Source organism: Grus americana, chromosome 17, assembly GCF_028858705.1.
Source record: "Grus americana isolate bGruAme1 chromosome 17, bGruAme1.mat, whole genome shotgun sequence".
Taxonomy (NCBI): Eukaryota; Metazoa; Chordata; class Aves; order Gruiformes; family Gruidae; genus Grus; species Grus americana.
Genome location: NC_072868.1, coordinates 12,822,803 through 12,841,425, shown reverse-complemented (window position 1 = coordinate 12,841,425; position 18,623 = coordinate 12,822,803). Strand labels below are relative to the sequence as shown.

The 18,623-nt window shown below is 43.8% G+C and overlaps 1 protein-coding gene across 1 annotated transcript in view; it reads left to right on the top strand.

Moving 5' to 3' along the window:
* Nucleotides 1–10,114: 10,114 nt before the first annotated feature.
* The window catches only part of CDH4 (cadherin 4), a 457,956-nt gene continuing 449,447 nt past the window's right edge, over nt 10,115–18,623 (top strand). Inside the window, exons 1-2 of the mRNA XM_054845867.1 lie at nt 10,115–10,335; nt 12,552–12,663. Of these exons, the coding sequence (XP_054701842.1) occupies nt 10,276–10,335; nt 12,552–12,663 (172 nt within the window). The 5' untranslated portion in view covers nt 10,115–10,275. The remainder of the gene's footprint in view (nt 10,336–12,551; nt 12,664–18,623) is intronic.

The window sequence follows — 18,623 nt, the reverse complement described above, 5'->3', positions numbered from 1 at the left end:
AAATAATCACATGGAACAGAAATGAAAAATACAGAGAAGTCAGTGTTGTGAGTTAACACTGACATATTTTTACCGGAAAAGGACCAAAGAATCAGCAAAGCATCACCTTGTTTCAGCAAAATTTATAGTAGTAATCAGTTCCTGTACAGCTTTGATACCCTTTCGGCTTTTGACTCTTGATTTAAATCACTTCTCTGGGAATACTGTGCATAAACTGGCACCCTGCACACAAATACAGCCCACGAAAGGCACTAATCCTCGCCGCAGAAGTTCCACCTCCTTAAGGCATTTTGCTCAGCAGAGCAGCTCGGGTAGGCAGATATCCATCGGGTTTCAGCAGGAGGCAACGTTTTAGGGTCCTTAGATCTGATAAATGCTGACTCCCAGATCGTGTCTGGGCCTGGCTGGAGACACGCACACGCCATCCACGGGGGTGTCTAATACAAAGAACCGACTTTGCTCCATCACGAGCTGAGAAATGCACCAAGAGACCCGGTGGAATCCCTGAACGCCAGTGTTCATCGCTCCATCCTTTCTCCTCATCCTTTCTCCGTTTTCTAGGACAGACCAGTGGCAGAGAAAGAAAAGGAGTAAGCTGCTTTATAGACTGTGGTTAAATAAGTTCCTCCTCCTTCAGTAAAACAGGAGGAAAGCTTTGCGATTCCTGAACTCAGTCTCTCCATTCCTGGGACGGCACAGTTTTGTCCACGGATCCTTACCCTGAATGTATCGCTGCAGCCGCGGCTGAGAGGCAACATGTATGTAGGGTTGCTTGGGGCAAGAGATCGCGTGAGTGTCAAAATGTCAAAACAGTTCCTCTGCCTGCTGTATTTACTCTTCTCCTGGGACTGAGACTAGCAGAAGTTGCAAGCTTGCATTCTCCTTCCAAATTTACATCCTATTTTTAAATTGCATCATTTTTGGAGGGTGGGAGGGAGTAAGCCTACATGTAGATATGTACTCCAGAAAGAACATGTTCTACTTCTTTTTGTCAGTTGATATAAAATAGGGCATCTGTTTTCAAAATAAGATTGCTAGTTCTGGAATAATTGCAAGTATTAATTAAACCTAGGGTTTTATCTTCAGGGGTTTTTTGGTAAGTATTTCAGGTTCTAAGCCCCATAAACTTGAGAAAACAATACTAATAATTAAAAAGGAACAAAAATAAGCCAGACAAAGCTTTTAAAAAATTAGAATTATTTTCTGTAATCCTCCACTTCAGATGCTGTATGCCAGGGCTCAATCTTTGGATTTCTTTAATCATTTGGATTGGCCTGTTCTTCCTCCTGATTTATCCAGTGCCGCAGAAGGATTAAATCAGCGTAATGGACACTTGTTAAGTGTCTACATCAGTCTAATCAGCTTGACAGTGTTCTGGTTTATTCCTCCTTGTAAACTGTGGTATCATAAAGATGCTGTACTGTATATAGCACCACTTAGTGGCAGAAGTCTACTTCAAATACTGCCTTCTGAAATCTCAGCTGAGGAACTTTGTTCTGAGTCAAACCAAACCAAACCAGTACGTTCCTTTTCCCTCCTCCCTGGCTTTTCACATTCGGAGCCTCACAATGCCGCCGTGAGTCTGTCTCGGGAGCACAACGGCACTTTGGCTCTGAGCCAGTCTCTTTTCTCCCGCTCCCCTTGCACGTTTCCCTCCTTTGTGCCCACAAAGGCCGACGGGTATCTTTCGCCTGCGTTAGTGGCTGACTGAAACATTTGACCTCAAGTTATATGTCGTGCGTAAATAAAAAGGTGCTACCCTAACTGCTTGTAGACTCGGCAACACAATGAGCAGAACAGAAAATAGGAAACCATCACAGAGCAGGCTGAGGATATATCCCTGCTTTCAGTAGCCAGAGCATATCAAAACAATACAGACAGGTATTTTTCTTCACAGGACATTGATGTCAGGGATGTTTATCGTATCATATTGAGAGAATTTTACTGTATTGAATTTTAACAATGCTAGCATGAACTTTCTCACTTTGCGGATATAAAGAGAACTAATCAGTGTTTAGGTAAAGGAACCTATAACATCAATGCCTGGAAAATTAAAACAGGTAGATACCCTTTTTTCCCCAAATCTCACTGAACCTTCCAAAGGGATATCGTGCTGTCATACCAGAAACCCCGCTCGGATGAGAAGAAAGGGCACTCGGTCAACGTACATGAAGTAAAATTTCCTGCTTATTTCCAAAACACATACTGAACAGGTGACAGCGGGCTACAAACGTCAAGTTTAAGTTTAATGACACCATCTCTTGTGCCATCGAAATGATTTTATTTTGCTGAGTGTGTCTTTACCGTACTTGCAGAGATGGCTCTTTTCAAGCCATAGATTTGCATGCTATGGTTCTAAGTGCATGGGAAAGCAGTAATGGTAGAGATGGTAAATTCCATTCTTCCTGTAAGGCTCCTCACAAGCTTTTGCAGTCCCTCTCACAAGCCCTATCAGTTGTCCTATTTCTGATCGCGTGCTCTGCATCAGTTATTCCAACACAGTACTGAGAAACAATTTTTTTAATCAGTTATGTGTCCAAAATGCATATGCAATCGCACATCTGAGTTGTGTGTACAATTACTGCGATTCCATGCGTGCATTGGGTAATTTCTCACATAAATGCACTTAATTAGTCATCTGTGCATGAGTTTTCCTATTTGCATACATACTTATGGCAATTTTGCATGCAAATTAAGCACTTTATATATATATATATGTAAAAGTTTGACTCTCATCATGTTTACTAAACAGAAGCTTATGTTAGATCTGGAAGAAAATAATTGAGTTGTCTGAGACCCTACAATACAATGCGGTAGCTTGCATATGGATTATTATAGTGTCCGCATCCTGCTGAGGTTTTCACAGAAAGGTTATTAGATTTATCTCTCATAAAATACTTGCGGATCAGCTGTGTAAATGACCGTTCTGTTGAAATATCTGGCTAGGCAAAGTACGGGTTACCTGATTCAGCCCGTAACTTGCACCAGATATAATTTGTATTTGTTGTTAAAATCTTAAAATAAAAATGTCCCATCTAAATCCTATGCTTCTTCCTGGCTACAATAAAACCTGTTACATGATGATTTTGCCGTTTTCTACTAATGGATTAGCACGATCACGATCGCTGAAGTAATGTCACTTACAATAAGCTTTATTAAACCACAAGCTTGCCTGTAGCTCATAACGGAAGATGGTGCAGGAATATCTCCCATAGCGTTTCTCTCTCAAAGAGATGGAAAACACACACTTCACTGTCTATCAGAGTTACTTTTTGGCTGGGCGTTACCCCGTCTTGGCTATACTAAGCTCTTTAGTGCCTATACGTGTGTCCTGGACACAGTTACAGCCTGACTCGGAAGCATGTGTGAAGTTGGGAACAGATAAGGTGATGTGAGACCACAGGATCTATTGGCCAGCATTAATAGGATAACTGCAGATGATCTCATTAGATGAATGCATGACCTTGAAAAATTAATCTTTCGAGTTCAGGTATTTCTGGGCACTGGCAAAAGGCAGCAGTTACTCTGTCTACAGAACTCTTTGGGATCATGCAAGAACCTTGCCAACATCAAAAATAGCCTATATGCGTTGAACAGTAGCACCAGGTGATAATTACCAATGGTAGTTACCAAAATTTTAACCCACGTGACTCTACTCTTTCTCTTCCTTTCTGTGTGTGTAGAGGACTTTGTTATTCTTGGCTACAGTCAGTCCATATCATTCAGCTGTGCATGCAGTTAATGTTCTTAGATAGTTCACTTCCTTTTATGTCTAGGCTTTACTTCACTTAGGCGTGTAATATTATTAGTAGAACTCCTCCACATCATATTATCCTCATTTATAGCTAAATCAGTGATTCAGATATTCAAGTAAATTTCACAGACATCTTCAACTTGACCAGAGTTGTATGGAGACAAACACTGTAAATTTCTTACTTTTTTTAATTGGAAAGATGCTGGATCTTTTTGAATGTGTGATATTAAGTCATAAAGTAATCTCTTACAAGGGCACATCTCGCCCTCTCTCTCCCCTCAAGTTTTCTTATCTTTTCAGTTCTACTGTTCAACTCCATACGCTGTCAAAGCCATCTCTTGTAAAGTGCTTTGTCTTCCAGGTGGTTCTTGACCAAAAGTGCTGACGGCTCCGGAAAATGACTTCATATTAAAAAGGTAACTGGGGCTTTCTCTGAGGAGCTCTGCCTCAGCATTTAGCATGCACACACACACACGATTTAGAGTATCTGCTCTGGTGCTAAAACTGGTGGATATATTCAGGAGGAAAAAATATTGGGAGGCATTCAAACAAGCTGGGTGCCACAAAAGGCAGAGAGAGTTCAGAATATAACTTCTATTTATGCCTTACCAATCTGTGCAGAAGAAAGCATACTTTTTTTTTTTTTTTCTGATAAAGAAGAAAAGCATGTATTGTCAGTAAGATAAGAAATTTTGCCTGATCTGGACCCCAGGTTTTTGCTAGATAGAAGAGTGTTTATTTATTAATATTGCTGCTTGTACCACTGTAACGTATTTTGAGATCTGGACTGGAATAAGTGATATTAATGTGAATATCTCAAAGTAGATAAGAGCCATGTCCACCAAAAGGTGGGGAGAAAGAAAGGCAATGGTGAAGTGACGAGAACTGCCGCTGTAAACAATAAAACCAGCAAAAGCTGCAAGTCTGAAAAAATCCTCATTCTCCTTTCGCAGTCCCTATAAGAAACTAGGGACATCAATTTTAATTATGTTGATATTCGTTTGGAGTTTTCTGGTGTGTGGTGAGTAAACTTTACAGAACTGTGGGGTTTCATGGGTTAGATCCTGCCCCTTGTCCCTGAACTGTGCTGAATCTGTAGGTGCGAGCGTACCCGATGGCACGGGAGCCCGCAGGACGTGTCAGAAAGAGCGTGTGCGCCTCAGCTGCTGAGGAGGGTGATGGAGAGGGTGGGGAGGAAATCACTTCGGTAAGGTTCTTCTCAGATGGCTGTCACAGTGGAAAGCCTACTGTGAATGCAACCGCTTGAGATGATGACTACTTTAGTAACTCTTTGTTTCTGAGGTGATGGCACAGTCACTCTTAAACACATGCTTGTATAAAGAGTGTCTTCAAATCACTGAGTCTGGGGAGGCTTTTGGGAAACCGGGAATCTGTGGCCTTCCTCCCACTTGTGAAACAGCACAATGACTATTAATTTTTTTTATTTTTTTTTTTTAACTAAATCTGGTGGGTTTCATTGTTTCCGTGAATACGAGGCACTGCATCACAGAGCAGCCTGAGGAGCTGTGTCTGGGATCTCTTGCAGCCTGTTCTCCTTGGTGATGTTCTGTCTGAGGCACACAGGTTTGCACACCTACCAGAGAGGTCACTTTTCTGAACCTCTTACGTAAATAGGCACTCACTCTATCTTCCCAGAACAAACCTAATTCTGCTTTTTTTTTTTTTTTCAATACCACTGCTTTAAACTGCAGTCCACTGTAATGATACAGACGTATTAAACCTCTCAGTCTACTTTTCCCTTTTTTCTTCGTTTTTGCAAGAATACAATAAATGAATTAAAAAAAAAAGTAGTAGAATTGTACTGTTTTGCATATGTCAATTTTGTTTTACAATATTTTAATAAGAGTTACATTAGTATAAGGCGTGTTACCTCACCTAAGGTGAAAGGGAGGTAGAATTGGGATTTTTAAATTGATTTTAATATAGCCATTGCTGGCACGCTGCCATTAATGCTTGCATAGTTCAGTGAGGAGACCACAGCACGTCTCATAATTGGAGGTCAGACTACGCTAAAGTTGGCCTCCCTTGGTCAGTGTAATTAACTGAGCAGGAAGGTTTTGTATAGGGCCTCTGAAGCTGTATTTTCCTCATTGCCATTCACATTACTAACTCAGAAGGAGAATCGATAGAAGCCACAATGTACTGATGAGTAGATAGCAGAAAAGAGAGGAAGTTCAAATTCCTTGGCATTGCAGCATGTCTGGCAGGACTGAAAATGTGACTTCAAAAGACCTGTTTAACCAAGAAGATAGCTGTGTCTTTCTCACCGTCCCAGCACACAGGCAGCACATGCAGGGTGGTGCAGAATCAGCTTAGAGTAATGGGTATTCCGTTCCTGTTCGGCGCTGCTTTTTCCTGTGGGTTCTTTCTTCAAGTCACTTTCTCCTCTGTGACTCATCATTTTGTCTTTAGATATTGTACCAGAGTCAGACCATAAGTAATCCAGAATTTTGAGCTGTGCCTAACCATTCGTGTAGTTCCAGTGATTTGCTGTTGCTTTAAGAAAAAATTACATAAATGTACCAAAGTCTGACTTTTACTGTAAGTTATTTTCCCTCTGTGGTTGTGTTCTTCCTACTTGGGAGCATCTTTGTTTCCTATGTTGGTTTCTGTGTCTATCTGGTAGGTGCTTATGTCTTTTCCTGACCATTGATTTCTCCACAGCCTCGATTTACTTTTCACTTTACAGTTCAGTTCCATCTTGTCCCATCTTCCCTACACATCTTCCCAAAAGATCCCAAATGTGGAGTAAATCTGAAGGCATTTCTCATTCACTTCCGTTTTGAACTGCTGACATATATTCATAATTTGCCATCATCTATCAATCCAGAATCATCATTCTCTGGTTCTGTATGTATGCCTGCCTCTGTTACTACTTTTGACGTGACCAAAATTAATAATATCACTTTCTAAATCACCAGTCTGCTATCGATCTCCTAGAAGAAGGAAAAATCATCAGATCATACTGAAGAAACCTAAGGTGTGATCTGCACACTGTAATTTCATTTCTCCTTGTTTGTCAGATTTTTTTTTTAATAAAACCACTTTTTATCCTTAGCAGCTAGGCCATAACTGTTTACTCGAGTTCAGTGAAACATTTACTTATTAGACAATTAAATGGGTTAAATCAGCAGGAATATTTCCCAAAAAAGGAATTCAGATACCAGCCCTAAGCTAGGAAGGCAAAAGTCTCTTGAGACTTTGTTTTCTCACCTCCTGTCCATTTAATTTGTTATTCCCATGCTTTCACATATTTGATGGCTGCTTGACAATTTTATTGTATGTTGTACCGTCCCTCAGTGATCACACCTCCCTCTCTCTCTTTTCTATCCGTGGTAACACAGCTCACATCTGATACTCATCTCCACCACTAAGGGTTCTATTGTCCCCTTGATATGTACGTGCAACTCCCACTGCTGTCAATAGGAATTACATGTGTGCATCAAGGAGGGAAAAATCCCTTGTGCGCTCCACGCTCCTCATTATCTTGGCGCAGTCAGTTCTGTAGATGTCTCGTCTACGAGCCTTTTATTCTCTCGAGTGTTGCACAGCATAGCAAGTTGGCTCTTAGGATCAGCAGTTTTGCTCTTGAGGTGTTTAGCAAGTTGATTTACTGTGCATGTGTACGCTCTTAAATGTCTTCATCCAGCCAAATCCACATCTTCTAACGTTCATACGTTAGACGGTGGAGCTTCGTATTTCCTTTTTATGCAAGAATATCAATTCATAACCAGTCTCCCAGCAGACTCAAAGCAAAGCATATGTTCAGGCCCAGACCTGTATGCTTAAATGTGAAAAACTCAATAGGTACAAAAATGTAAATGGCATATTTTAATTTTCCTTGAAGATCTGAAGGAAGATATTTTATGAACACTTCATGTTAAGTGCTTCTAAACAAGGAGGTAGTTGAAATAGTAGCTAATCAGTTAGCAAAACTTTAATTCCTTCCCAAATTGATCAGAGTGTTAAGAGTTGAAGGAAAACGGTAGAGCGAAAATGACCACACATGAAAACCAGTGATTTCCACTGTCTGAACACGGGATTTGTATTCTCCTCTGATCCTCCCGGAAACACCTTGGTTTGGGAAGGTACCCGGTTCTCACACAGGCCAGCGTTATTAGAAACATAACTGGAAGGCATATTCACTCCATTTGCAGACTCATTCCCCGAGTACAGAGTCAGTTACCACAGCTTAGAAAAGAGGGACGGCAAACTACTTAGGGAAAAAAATCAATTTGCCATCAGATTAGAAATCAACTGTAAACATGTTGAAGAATTCTATTTTTTTTCACTACTGCTCTGCCTTTTCTTCACAATCTGTTGTGGTGTCAGACTTATTTTGACAATACTTGTAGAACTTGTCATATTAACAAAGTTATCAAACCAAGCGAGCGCGTGCATAGCAACAGCTGTAGTCCGGCAAGAGTCAAAATAACTGGCCATAGATATTCACAAGGAAATATCCACAAATCAAAAATACCCCCTGAAGTCTCCAGAGTACTCGTAGTTTTATTTAAATAGCAACAACCGCAGCTGCCCTTCGACCTGGAACAATCTACTCCAAACTTTGAAATTTAGGATAAAAATAAAATAAACAAATTTAGATTTTACATATACATATAAGGATTTATTTTTGCTATGACAGCATCACTCGATTATTTCTGCCTTTGTGAAAGTGTTTCATAAAAAGAGTATACACTAAATTCGATACAATGATGGGATTTATTTGATGTTATATAACAAACTCAGAAATACTTGTTTAAAAACAAAATAAACCCCATAATCCACTAAGACTGTAAATTGGTGGGGTAGGAACAATCTTTTCATTATTTGTGTCTACAGAGCTTAATACAATGAGGTCTCAGTTCTTCGCTAACATCTCTAGGTGTTAACACAATGCTATTAAATCTACTCAATAGCAAAAGATGCAGTCAGTGGATTTATGTGTCTCATTCCTTTGGAAATGTGTGAATATAACAGAATAGTTTAATGGCCAGATTTTTCAGCTGCAATGTCTGATTTTGCACGTACATCAGATAGTATGCATCTATTTATGCAAATAGATGTTGGATTTATATGCACAAAATATACATGCCAGAGAACTCCTATTTGTGGTGTCGAGCTGCATTCAGAAAGGAAAAAGATTGTATTTGGATGTCAGGGTCACGCTGGAGGAAAATAGCAGGAGCCATACTTAGCAGTCGAAACCACTGCTTTCCATTTTCAGTTTTCTGTGAAAACTAAACTGACTTAAGTTTCGTTTTTCTGGCCGTGTTTTTGTCTGCCTTTATTTTTACACCAGAAAACCTCCAGTTGAGTGGCGTTGGCTTTATCTGCTACTGACCCTGGGCTAGGCCTGACATGCCTATTTTCCTCTGAGAAAAGAAGGGCTGGGCTCAGACTGCCTCACGGACGTGGCTGAGGAGCCAGTTCAGGCACTATCCATTTTTTCACCCCATCCTGAAACCACCATTCACCCAAATTACTCTCTTCCCAGGAAGGCACCTCCCGCACCCTCCCCTCTTGCTGCCCCAGGTCTGATTAACGCCCGGGGCAGAGCCTGGCCCGGTGCTCCCTGCCCGCACCCAGGCCCTGCCTGCCTCACACACGCCTCTCCCACCGGCTGCCCAGCGGGGCCTTTCCCGCCCAAACAAGGCGACATTCCGCTGAGGCCTTCGCAGGTGAAGGAGCGGGTCCCTGTCGTGGCGGGGCTGCGATTTCCTCTGGTGTCTTTTTTTTTCCTCTCTCAAGATATACTAGTTTTTTCTTCTCTGGATATGTTAGTTTTTTCCTCCCGATATGTTAGCTTTTCCTGTGGATACGCTACTCTGCCCCACACAGCTCCTTTTCCTCACAGCCTGGGCTGGGCTCTCCTCATGAGGTATGCTCATCACCCCCTGGATGTATTAGCTTTTCCTGTGGACATGCTAGTTTTTCCTCACTGGATACGCTTGTTTTTCACCTGGATGTTAGTTTTTTCCCCACTGGGCATGTCTTTCTGCTGGATCTATTAGTTTTCTCAGGATATGCTACTTTTATCCTCAGTGGACACCTCCCTACCCTGGATATGCTGGGTTTTTTCCCCCAGGATATGTTAGTTTTTCGACTTTGGTCATTCAAGTTTGTTCCCTGGACAGGAGAGTTCCAGCTCCCGTAGCTGCTCCGGCTCCCGGAGTTCCCCCACCTCCTCCCTCCCCGCGGAGCTACGCCGGCTGCCAGGGGAGGAGGCGGCCCCGCCACCCGCCACCTTCGCGCGCGCGCCCCCCCCCAGCGGGGCGGTGCCTGTCGCTTTAAGGCGGCGCGTGCCCGCGCGCGGCGGGGCGGGGCCTGGCGGCGGCGCGCGGCGGGCGCTTCACCTGCAGCCCAGAGCGGGCGCCGAGCGGCGGCGGCGGGAGCGGGGCGGCAGCGACCCCCTGGCCCCGGCACTGCGCAGCGCGGACGGGGCGGCAGCCGCTCCGCCACCGCCACAGCCCGGCGGGCCGGCCGGCGCCGCCGGGGCGATGAGGACCGGCTCACGGGTGCTGCTGGTGCTGCTCCTTCCCGTTTGGGGCTCGGCGGCGGTAAGTGGGGCGCCCCAGCGGAGCGGGCGGGCGGGCAAGCAGGCGGGTAGGCAGCACCCCCGGGTTCCGCGCCCCGCGGAGGTTTTGCCGCCGCTCCGCGCCCGCCGCCTGCGGGCATGGCAGCCGCCGCAACTTCGGGGTCGGGGCGCGGAGCCGGTCCGGGCGGCCGCGGTGGGGAGAGTGTGCGGGAGCGGAGCGGAGCCCCCGCAGCTCCCTGCCGCTTTCACCCTCTCTCCCTTTTTTTTGTCATCATTACAGTTTTTAATGACGATTTTTTTAGCGCTATCATTCGCCTCGAATCTAGTGCCTCAGCCGTGCCGGCAAAACTTGCCCTCCGTGATGCGCGTCGAGAGATAAACTTCGGGGGTAGCGGCGCGTCCCGGCGGCGGTGCCGCTCCGCCCGCGGAGCCCTGCGCGCCCGGCGGAGTCTCCGCACCCCAGCGCGGTCGCGCTGCGCTGCCCGCTCCGTGCGAGATGTCCCTCCTTTGCCGGCACCGCGGCGGTGCCTTTAACTTTTGTTTTTACAAGCCCGTAAACACACCGAGCGGGCCTGATCCGTGCTGGGGGCTAAGGGCGTGAAAAGTTCGGGGTTTTTAGGGGTTCGTGTGGCCCCCTCGAGTTAAGGGATATCTGCGGAACATCAACAAATGCCTGAACGCGTGGCTGCAGTATTACAGTGCGAGCGGGGCGGCTGCTGTATTTCTCGTTGGACTGGCTGCAGAAACGAGAGCCGCTTATTTTTCTGCCTGAATCCCCCTGTGCCGAGTTGAATCTGTGAAGATGTCCCGAGTCCGAGCCCTCGGGAGGCTGGTGGGTGTGCAGAAGTAGCCCCGACACTCTCTCATCTAGCAAGCGCTGTTACAGTAATTGATTGATTTCAGATTCAAAGCCTGTTATCTTCAGTCAGACCCGTTGAAATGTTTCCTAATGGCAACATCTTGCCAGCGATGGTCAGAGTCCACAGAGCCGCTGCTTCCTTGTGCTTCCCATGCAGTAGCTGGCATCTGTCTCCCGAGCGTGATTTTTAGCAGAGTACGTTGGCTTGCTTTCTGCTTACTAAGCTCATCTGAAAGGACCCTTCGCTCCTCTTCCCTTCTGCCTCTCTCGGTAATACAGCATCGTCTGTGTCCAGAAGCGTTTCGGGAAGCCCGGGGGAGCTCTGCTCCTCTCCCCGGGGAGGCAGGTGCACGCCTGGAGTTGCACTTTCTCGGGGAAGTGACTCTCCCGGTCCCCTGGCTTCAGCCTGCGCTGCTGGGACTGGAGGTGTCGGAGGCACAGCCACATCGCTAAGCGATGCTCTGGCTAGCCCTGCCGACGGTCCGGGAGTGTTAGAAATCCCTTGCCACCAGCACTTGTTTGTGCATAAATCACCTGGCACTTGTTAGGCATAAATCACTGGCTTAGGTGCTTCCAGTGAGTTGGCTGGAGCTGGGGTCTGGGACCCTCCTTGCTGGGGCATGTGTACCCCATCCCAAGGAGCCTGGACTACCACGACTGGACTGACCTGTCCCCGTGGCAGGGGCTGGTTCCCTGCTGCGCGGTCCAAAGTTGCAGCAGAGCAGCTGAGTGTTTAGCTGGATGCTTCCCGCTGGATCCTTGCAGGTTGTGCATGGGGCTGTGCTATTCAGTGGCGTTGTCACATTTTTGATCGGGCGTCCCTTCCATCCCCTTCGTCCCTTCCATCCCCTCTCCACTGCTGGGGCAGGTGCGGAGCATGGATGGTCTCAGAGGCAGCAGCAGGCAGAGCCTTGGAGGCTGCTGCAGGGCAAAGGGGAAGGAAGGGGACTTCAGCTGCTGCGAGCTGGGGTGTTTCTCCTCCTTCAGTCCTGGGGCTTGCCCAGTTTCTCAATAGCAAACCCCAGTGATTTGGATGTTGCAACATCAGGCCTCTGCGTGGCTCCAGTGCGAGCACAGCTCGCCTTGATGAATTGCTGCTCTTTGTTTCTTCCCCTCTTCTGACAGTGCCCAGTATCCCAGCCTTCCTACAAACAATGCTCTCTATTGTAGTCAAGCAACTATCTTCTGGCCCATTTTATTTTTGCAGCTACAGTATGGATCCAGTCCAACAGATAGGCACTTTAGCACGAGCGGTTTCTACTTGCACACTGCTTTACTGTTCAGGTTTGCCCGTGCCTAAACACGGAGTCACTGGGTGCAAAACATTTTCCCAAATGACAAAAGTCACGGTATGTGTTTTCCTTGTTTTCTTTTTCCAGGCACACAATGGGGATCTTACAGTTAGACCCGCGTGCAAGCCTGGCTTTTCAGAAGAAGACTACACAGCGTTCGTCTCCCAAACCATCATGGAAGGGCAGAAGTTACTCAAAGGTAAGTGGAATAAAAAGCTTAATAGGTGCTGCAATAACTGTATTTTCGGGAGGTGAAAGGAGGCTTGAAGATGCTGGTTTTGATGGTGAAATTGTCTGCAGAATTATGTTTGTAGGAGGATGAAACACTAAGTGGTTTACCTGAGCGCAGTTTTGAATACAGATGAATCACTCAGAGTCCACGTGCTGTCTGCTTCAGGTGGATTGTTTGCCTATAGTATGCGAGGTCATCGCTTCACTTTTAAGTCTCCCACTCCCACCCCGTCTGAAGGAACTCTGCATTTGATATTTTAGAAAGTATTTTTATGTATGAAATTCTAAGATCCTTAAATTATCTCTGCTTTGAAATGCATGATAAAGCAGACGTTGTTGTTGGAAATGTGGTAAACAAGCCTACAGACATTCTGTTCACAAATGTGGCATTCATTTTCATTACTGCCCCACTGACAACATGAAAACACAGGCAAAAAGAAACTACCAATTAGCTTTATAGTAATTGCAGGATTATAACCACTTTTGTGATTGTAAACTCTAAGACGTCTTCATAATCCAAATAACAATAGATTATCCTGTGTATTGATCTGTCTCCCTTTCAAGTTAAAAATAATTAAACTTTGTATTTTCATGATGCAGGAAATGATTGTTTTACTCCAAGAGAATTTTTGAAGATCAAAATCTGCCCTCCCTCCCCCCAGCATCCCCCCCCTTGATTTAAATCACTAACCATTGGTGGATGTTACAGCAGTTCTAAAAACATAGTACATTGTGGAAGTTGGGGAGCACATCAGGACTTGACGCTCTACTCAAGGGTTTATAAACCCTTTGCTACTTTCTCCTGAGTACATTTACTCTCATGCATGTTTCTCTGCCAGAAAGCTGGGATTTCTGTCTTCCTCCAGAGCAAACACCTGCTCCGCTACTTTGATTTTTCTCAAAAGCGAGGGAGAGTTGTCAGTGTTCTTTCTGGCTTCAGCAGAATCCAGGACTGGACATTTTTTCTCTACGTGAGTTGGCAATCAGTTTTGTTTCTGAGCCCAGTTGTCTTAGTTTTGCTGTTCAGGAATTCTCTTGACTAGCCTGGCATCAATTAGTAGACATTGGGGAGTTTATTTTTAGTTTGAAAGATAACCAAATAGGGGTTTGACATAAACCCAAGAATGTAGCAACACATGAATAGACCAAATACCAATTGTTTACGTATTTAGCAACGCTTTTTCCCAAACTTACACACTGTAAGGCTTTACAGGTCAGTCTGTAAACTGAGTAGATTTCATGCTTTTTAGCTTTGGAAGTTAATTGATAAACAATGCCCTCCAAATACTGTAGAAAATAATATCATTAATACACTTGCTCGCAGGAGTATTTTTTGCAGTTTAGTGCTTGATAAATTGTGCTGTGTGTTTATGTAAGTGGACAATAGGGGTGGAGCAGAAGGTCTGTTCAGGAGTTAGCTGGCAATGACTTTGCAGACAGCACAGTGGCTGTCATTTCATTTCAATTGCAACTGATAATTTTTAAATATAAAATTATATTTACATAGGCTGTCAAGTTGTTTTGAATGGAAATATATTTCTATTTAATTTTGTCCTTTAGGGGGCCAATTGTAGTTTCACATTAGTCATGGCAAACCTGCCACTGATTTAGGGCTGACCTGGCCCTCAAGGTATTAAGTGTGCATGCATCTCTTCTGAGATTCATGTCCTGATAACATTGTCACAATGTATGTGATTTGTAAGCATTTTGTCAACTGAGGGAGAAAGAAAAAAGTGCAAATCCTGTGTTTGCTAATAAGTAAACTATCGTCTTTACACCTTTTAATCTACAGTCAAATACATGCTGCTGTTTATCATAGGAAACAAATATATCTAATTAATTTGTACAATAATGGGGGAGAAAATCTGCTGCATAAAATTCTTCTTCGTGCTTGTGTTGTTCTTTATATATACTCTAGCATGTAAAATTGGTAGTTTTCCAGTTTAGGTTTAATTTTACTTCCTAACACTTGATATGTCTGAAGCATAAAATGTTTATCTCTTTCTTCCATCTGGGTGAAGTATTGTACAATAGTTCAGACCAAAAATGGGTTCAGATTGCTTACATTATCATGTTTGATAGATTGACATATGTACTGTTTCACACCATCTTACCACGCAAAGCTTTGCTGCCAGCTACCACCATCTTATTCATCAGCATTCAGTAATTCATCTTCAGGCCAAATGGGACTGCTTGCCTCAGAAAAAGTAGGTAGGGATTTACCTGTCAGTGCTTTCTTGGAATTGGGGAAGGAATTCCCCCACATTGCTCTCGGGGGATTCCAGTGGGCAAACATGAAGTCTTTGTGCTGCATAATCCTCCTCGCTTTGTCCTCAGGAAGGAGATGCGAGCAGTCCTGGGACAGTTTATGCTCCCTAAAGGTTTGTTCATCAGAAATTGGGTAGTATGTAGAGTTCAGCACAGCGGTGAACTTCAGCCGGTGTTGGGAAGTTTAGATGTTACATGGCTTGGGGGCAAGTTGCGTGGCAATAAACCCAGCGTTTCCCTTTTAAGCTTTGTAACATCCAGCTCTCAAATGTATGCAGTGTTATGAATGTATCAAAATCAAAGTGCTTATAGTATTCTAGGTTTGAATCAAGTTAAACAGATAATGACTGCCTATAATTGACTTATTCCAATGGAAATAGCTTAGCCTTAATTTGACAACAAGAGCTTTTACAGAGTCATTGTTTTATTATAAGTGTGCCATAAGCTATTAACTACTACTTTGTGGTTCATCTTATTTGCCTGAGTCAGCTCTCTAACATCCTCAAAACATACAGATTCTAGCAGGAGCTATTTGTTACACAGTAATTAACTTGTTTATGATAAATGGATGGGAGAAATGTCACGGCATTTTGTTTTATGTATAAATGAAAAGCATTTGCATTCCAAAAATTTCATGTTAATTAGACTTAAAATAGTTTTCCTCAGTAGTGCCACAAATACCACGTATTGCACATCGCTGCCAATGTTGTAGCCTGATGATGGGGTATCAGCTGAGTTGATTTGTGGAGCCAGCGCCTTCCTTAGAAACGCTGTCCCTGAATCTCTTAATAAAAGTTAGCGGCGTGTAATCAGTTATAATTTTTGATCTTTGTTTTTGTTTGCAGGATAATAAACTTAGTCTTGATTGCTGAGGCATGATAATGTCTAAAATAGGATCGTTAACTTTTTTCTTCTTTAGCCTAAGGAAAAATCTCAAAGCCTGCAGTATGGCAGAGGGCAATTGCAGCACGGGTATCTTTTTCTCTTTGTTAATTATTAATGTTAACTTAAAATGGTGAGAACATTGGTCCTGAGGAGTGGGGAGCAATGACATGCAGTACTGCACTGGAGACAGTTCAGGACTGACTCGAGGGATCTGATCCCTGAGCATTAACTCAGGTGTAGGGGGATGCTGATGACTAGTGGCCTCCTGGGAAAGGAGAGGAATAAGGAGCAGGATGCTGAGAGTGATATGCGATATGGTCTAAAGGGGGGTGATACTCTTGATACTAGGTTTATGCCCTTTTCTGTTTTTGAAAATTGTAATTTAAAAAAAGGACATTCTTCAAGATCAGAAATTCAAGTTTTATTGGCATGCTGTGAGACCGTGGCAACTGGTAGTGGGTGGAATGACATCACAGTGTTAAATGTATTATTTTTCCAGTGTCGTAACGTCACAGTTATAGCACGGTCACCTCTCCGAAATCCAGCTAAACAGAACAACTCATAGCTTTCCGTACAGTCAGGAGGCAACGCAAGCAGTTGAGGCATACAGCCCCTTTTTTGTTTTTCTGCACATCTCTCCCTCTGCAGTGATTCACGTTTCTGTTGCCCATCCTAAATAGTTCTTATACTGATGTAGCAGGCTAACTTCACTTGTGTAGGCAGTTACGTTTGGGTAGAAGCACGTGGAAGCACAGTTTATTTTCATATGGGAAGATGAATAAACTGTGCCAGCATGTTCTGCTTTAAGCAAGTGTATGAAACCAAAGGTAGCCAAGCTTCATGCAAATGTATAAAAACGTAATTGCTTCCACGCTAGGATTTTTACTAGCGTTATTTTTGGCTAAAACCAAATAAATAAAATACATAAAACCTTTACCGAAATAGTTGTTTTTTCATAAGAATTCAGTATGGAGGCCATCTCTCATAAGCTTGTTGTTTTAGGTTTTTTTTTAGAGGTAGGATATTCTCCATGGCCAAAGCCTTTTGTTCTCCACACTGAAGTTTCAAAACCTCCATCCTATTCAGCCCTCATCACCTCCAATAGTAAAACTTAGGAAGGCTGCAAATGCTGTTTAGAAAGTATAGAACAGATGAACCAAAAAACCCCAACACCCCAAATCTTCATGGGTAGTGTAGAAGCAAACATTACATTAAAAAAAAAAAAAAAAAAAAAGAGGGGAGGGAGAACCTGAACAAGCCTTTGCAAACTATGTTTGAGTCTGATTTCTTTTAATTCATGCAGTAGTAACTGTAGGGATATATACTGTACCTCCTTTTGGAGGTAAATGTGCTGTATTCTTGTGGTTAAGGTAATATAGGGACCTGATTGCGGAGGCTGCTTGTGAAATGTACTAACAGCTCTACTTGAAATAAACATACAGCCCCAAAATACTACTGCATACATGAAATTTTGGCCCCTGTGAAAGCGTGAGACAAATAAATCTTTCAGGAGGAGTACTAATAGCTTAGCCAGCGTACCCCTGGGGTAACAAACAGTAACCTGGCAAGCAAGTGTGTATCTGCAGTGCTGTGTGGCCGCAACGCGTGAATTGGTTAACGGGGATGTTCTGCCTGTCTGTATGTCTGGCCTCCCACTTTTCCTGGGTCTAGGGTCCAAGAAATACATAGGTACCCGGCTGCTGTTACTTTTGGTCAGAGCTTGGTTCCTAAAGGCTTTTCTGCAGGTCGAGGTCTGCCTTTGAAGCATGCTTGGGAGGATGCTCTATCCCGCCTGTGGCCACGGGGCGTGCAAGGTGCCTGCCGCGCTGCCTGCGCACCCAGACATGCCTCCGTCTTCCGAGTGCCCTTTGGTGTGTCGTACAGATGGTTTTTTGGAAGCGAAGACCATAAGGAAAGTTGGGATTTGTTCTAGGGTTTGGTGGGATTCTTGAGCACCTCTTGAGGAGTGCTCGGTCCTCGCTGCAGTATGGAAGCTCTGCTGCAGCCTGCTGAAGTATCCACTGCCTTCTCTGAGCTGCTCCGAGGTTAAAAGACAGAGAGACTTTTCCATTCATGCTTTCATTATTTTCTGGTATGTGATTCTGCATGAAAAGCAGTTACTGGAGTTATCGTACACATAATTAGCTTCGCAGTTCCCTAATAAAATCTGCAAGTAGGCGAAAGTCCACCGGGAACCCAGAACTCTTTCCCTAACCTTTCTTCATTCCTTTCTTGGAGGAAAAAGAGACAGACAGACAGCAGCTTTCTATGTGAAGTTTGTACATGCTCCAGTGAAGCTGCCTCTCAGAAAACACTTCTCCTATTCCACAGGACAACTTCTTTTAAAAGCAGTTCCTCTTGATGGGCATGTTGCAAATCAAAACCATAATTTCAATTATGAGTTCCAGGGGAGACCCCAGAAAGAGCTGCTGCAGATTGGGGAACTGCTGATGCATATTTATTTTTAATGTTATTCTTCAGATCTAACTTCTGACACCAAAATGATGTTTAAGATGACATTTTTATCTAAATAAAATTGCAGTTAATGAGACCGGAGTAGTCAATAACACTCTGTAGAGTTAATCCCTTTACACTGTTTAATAACTGTATATATTGCTTTCTAGATCAGAGCTTTGAACCAAATTCCTTAAACCCAAGTAAAATTACTTTTTTCTGCATTCTGGGGAGCTAACTGATTTTTATCTGAATAAATCTGCTTCTCCAACAACAAACTCAGAGCTTCTCTCTTTTTCTTTTCCCAGGAATTTGTTAAAG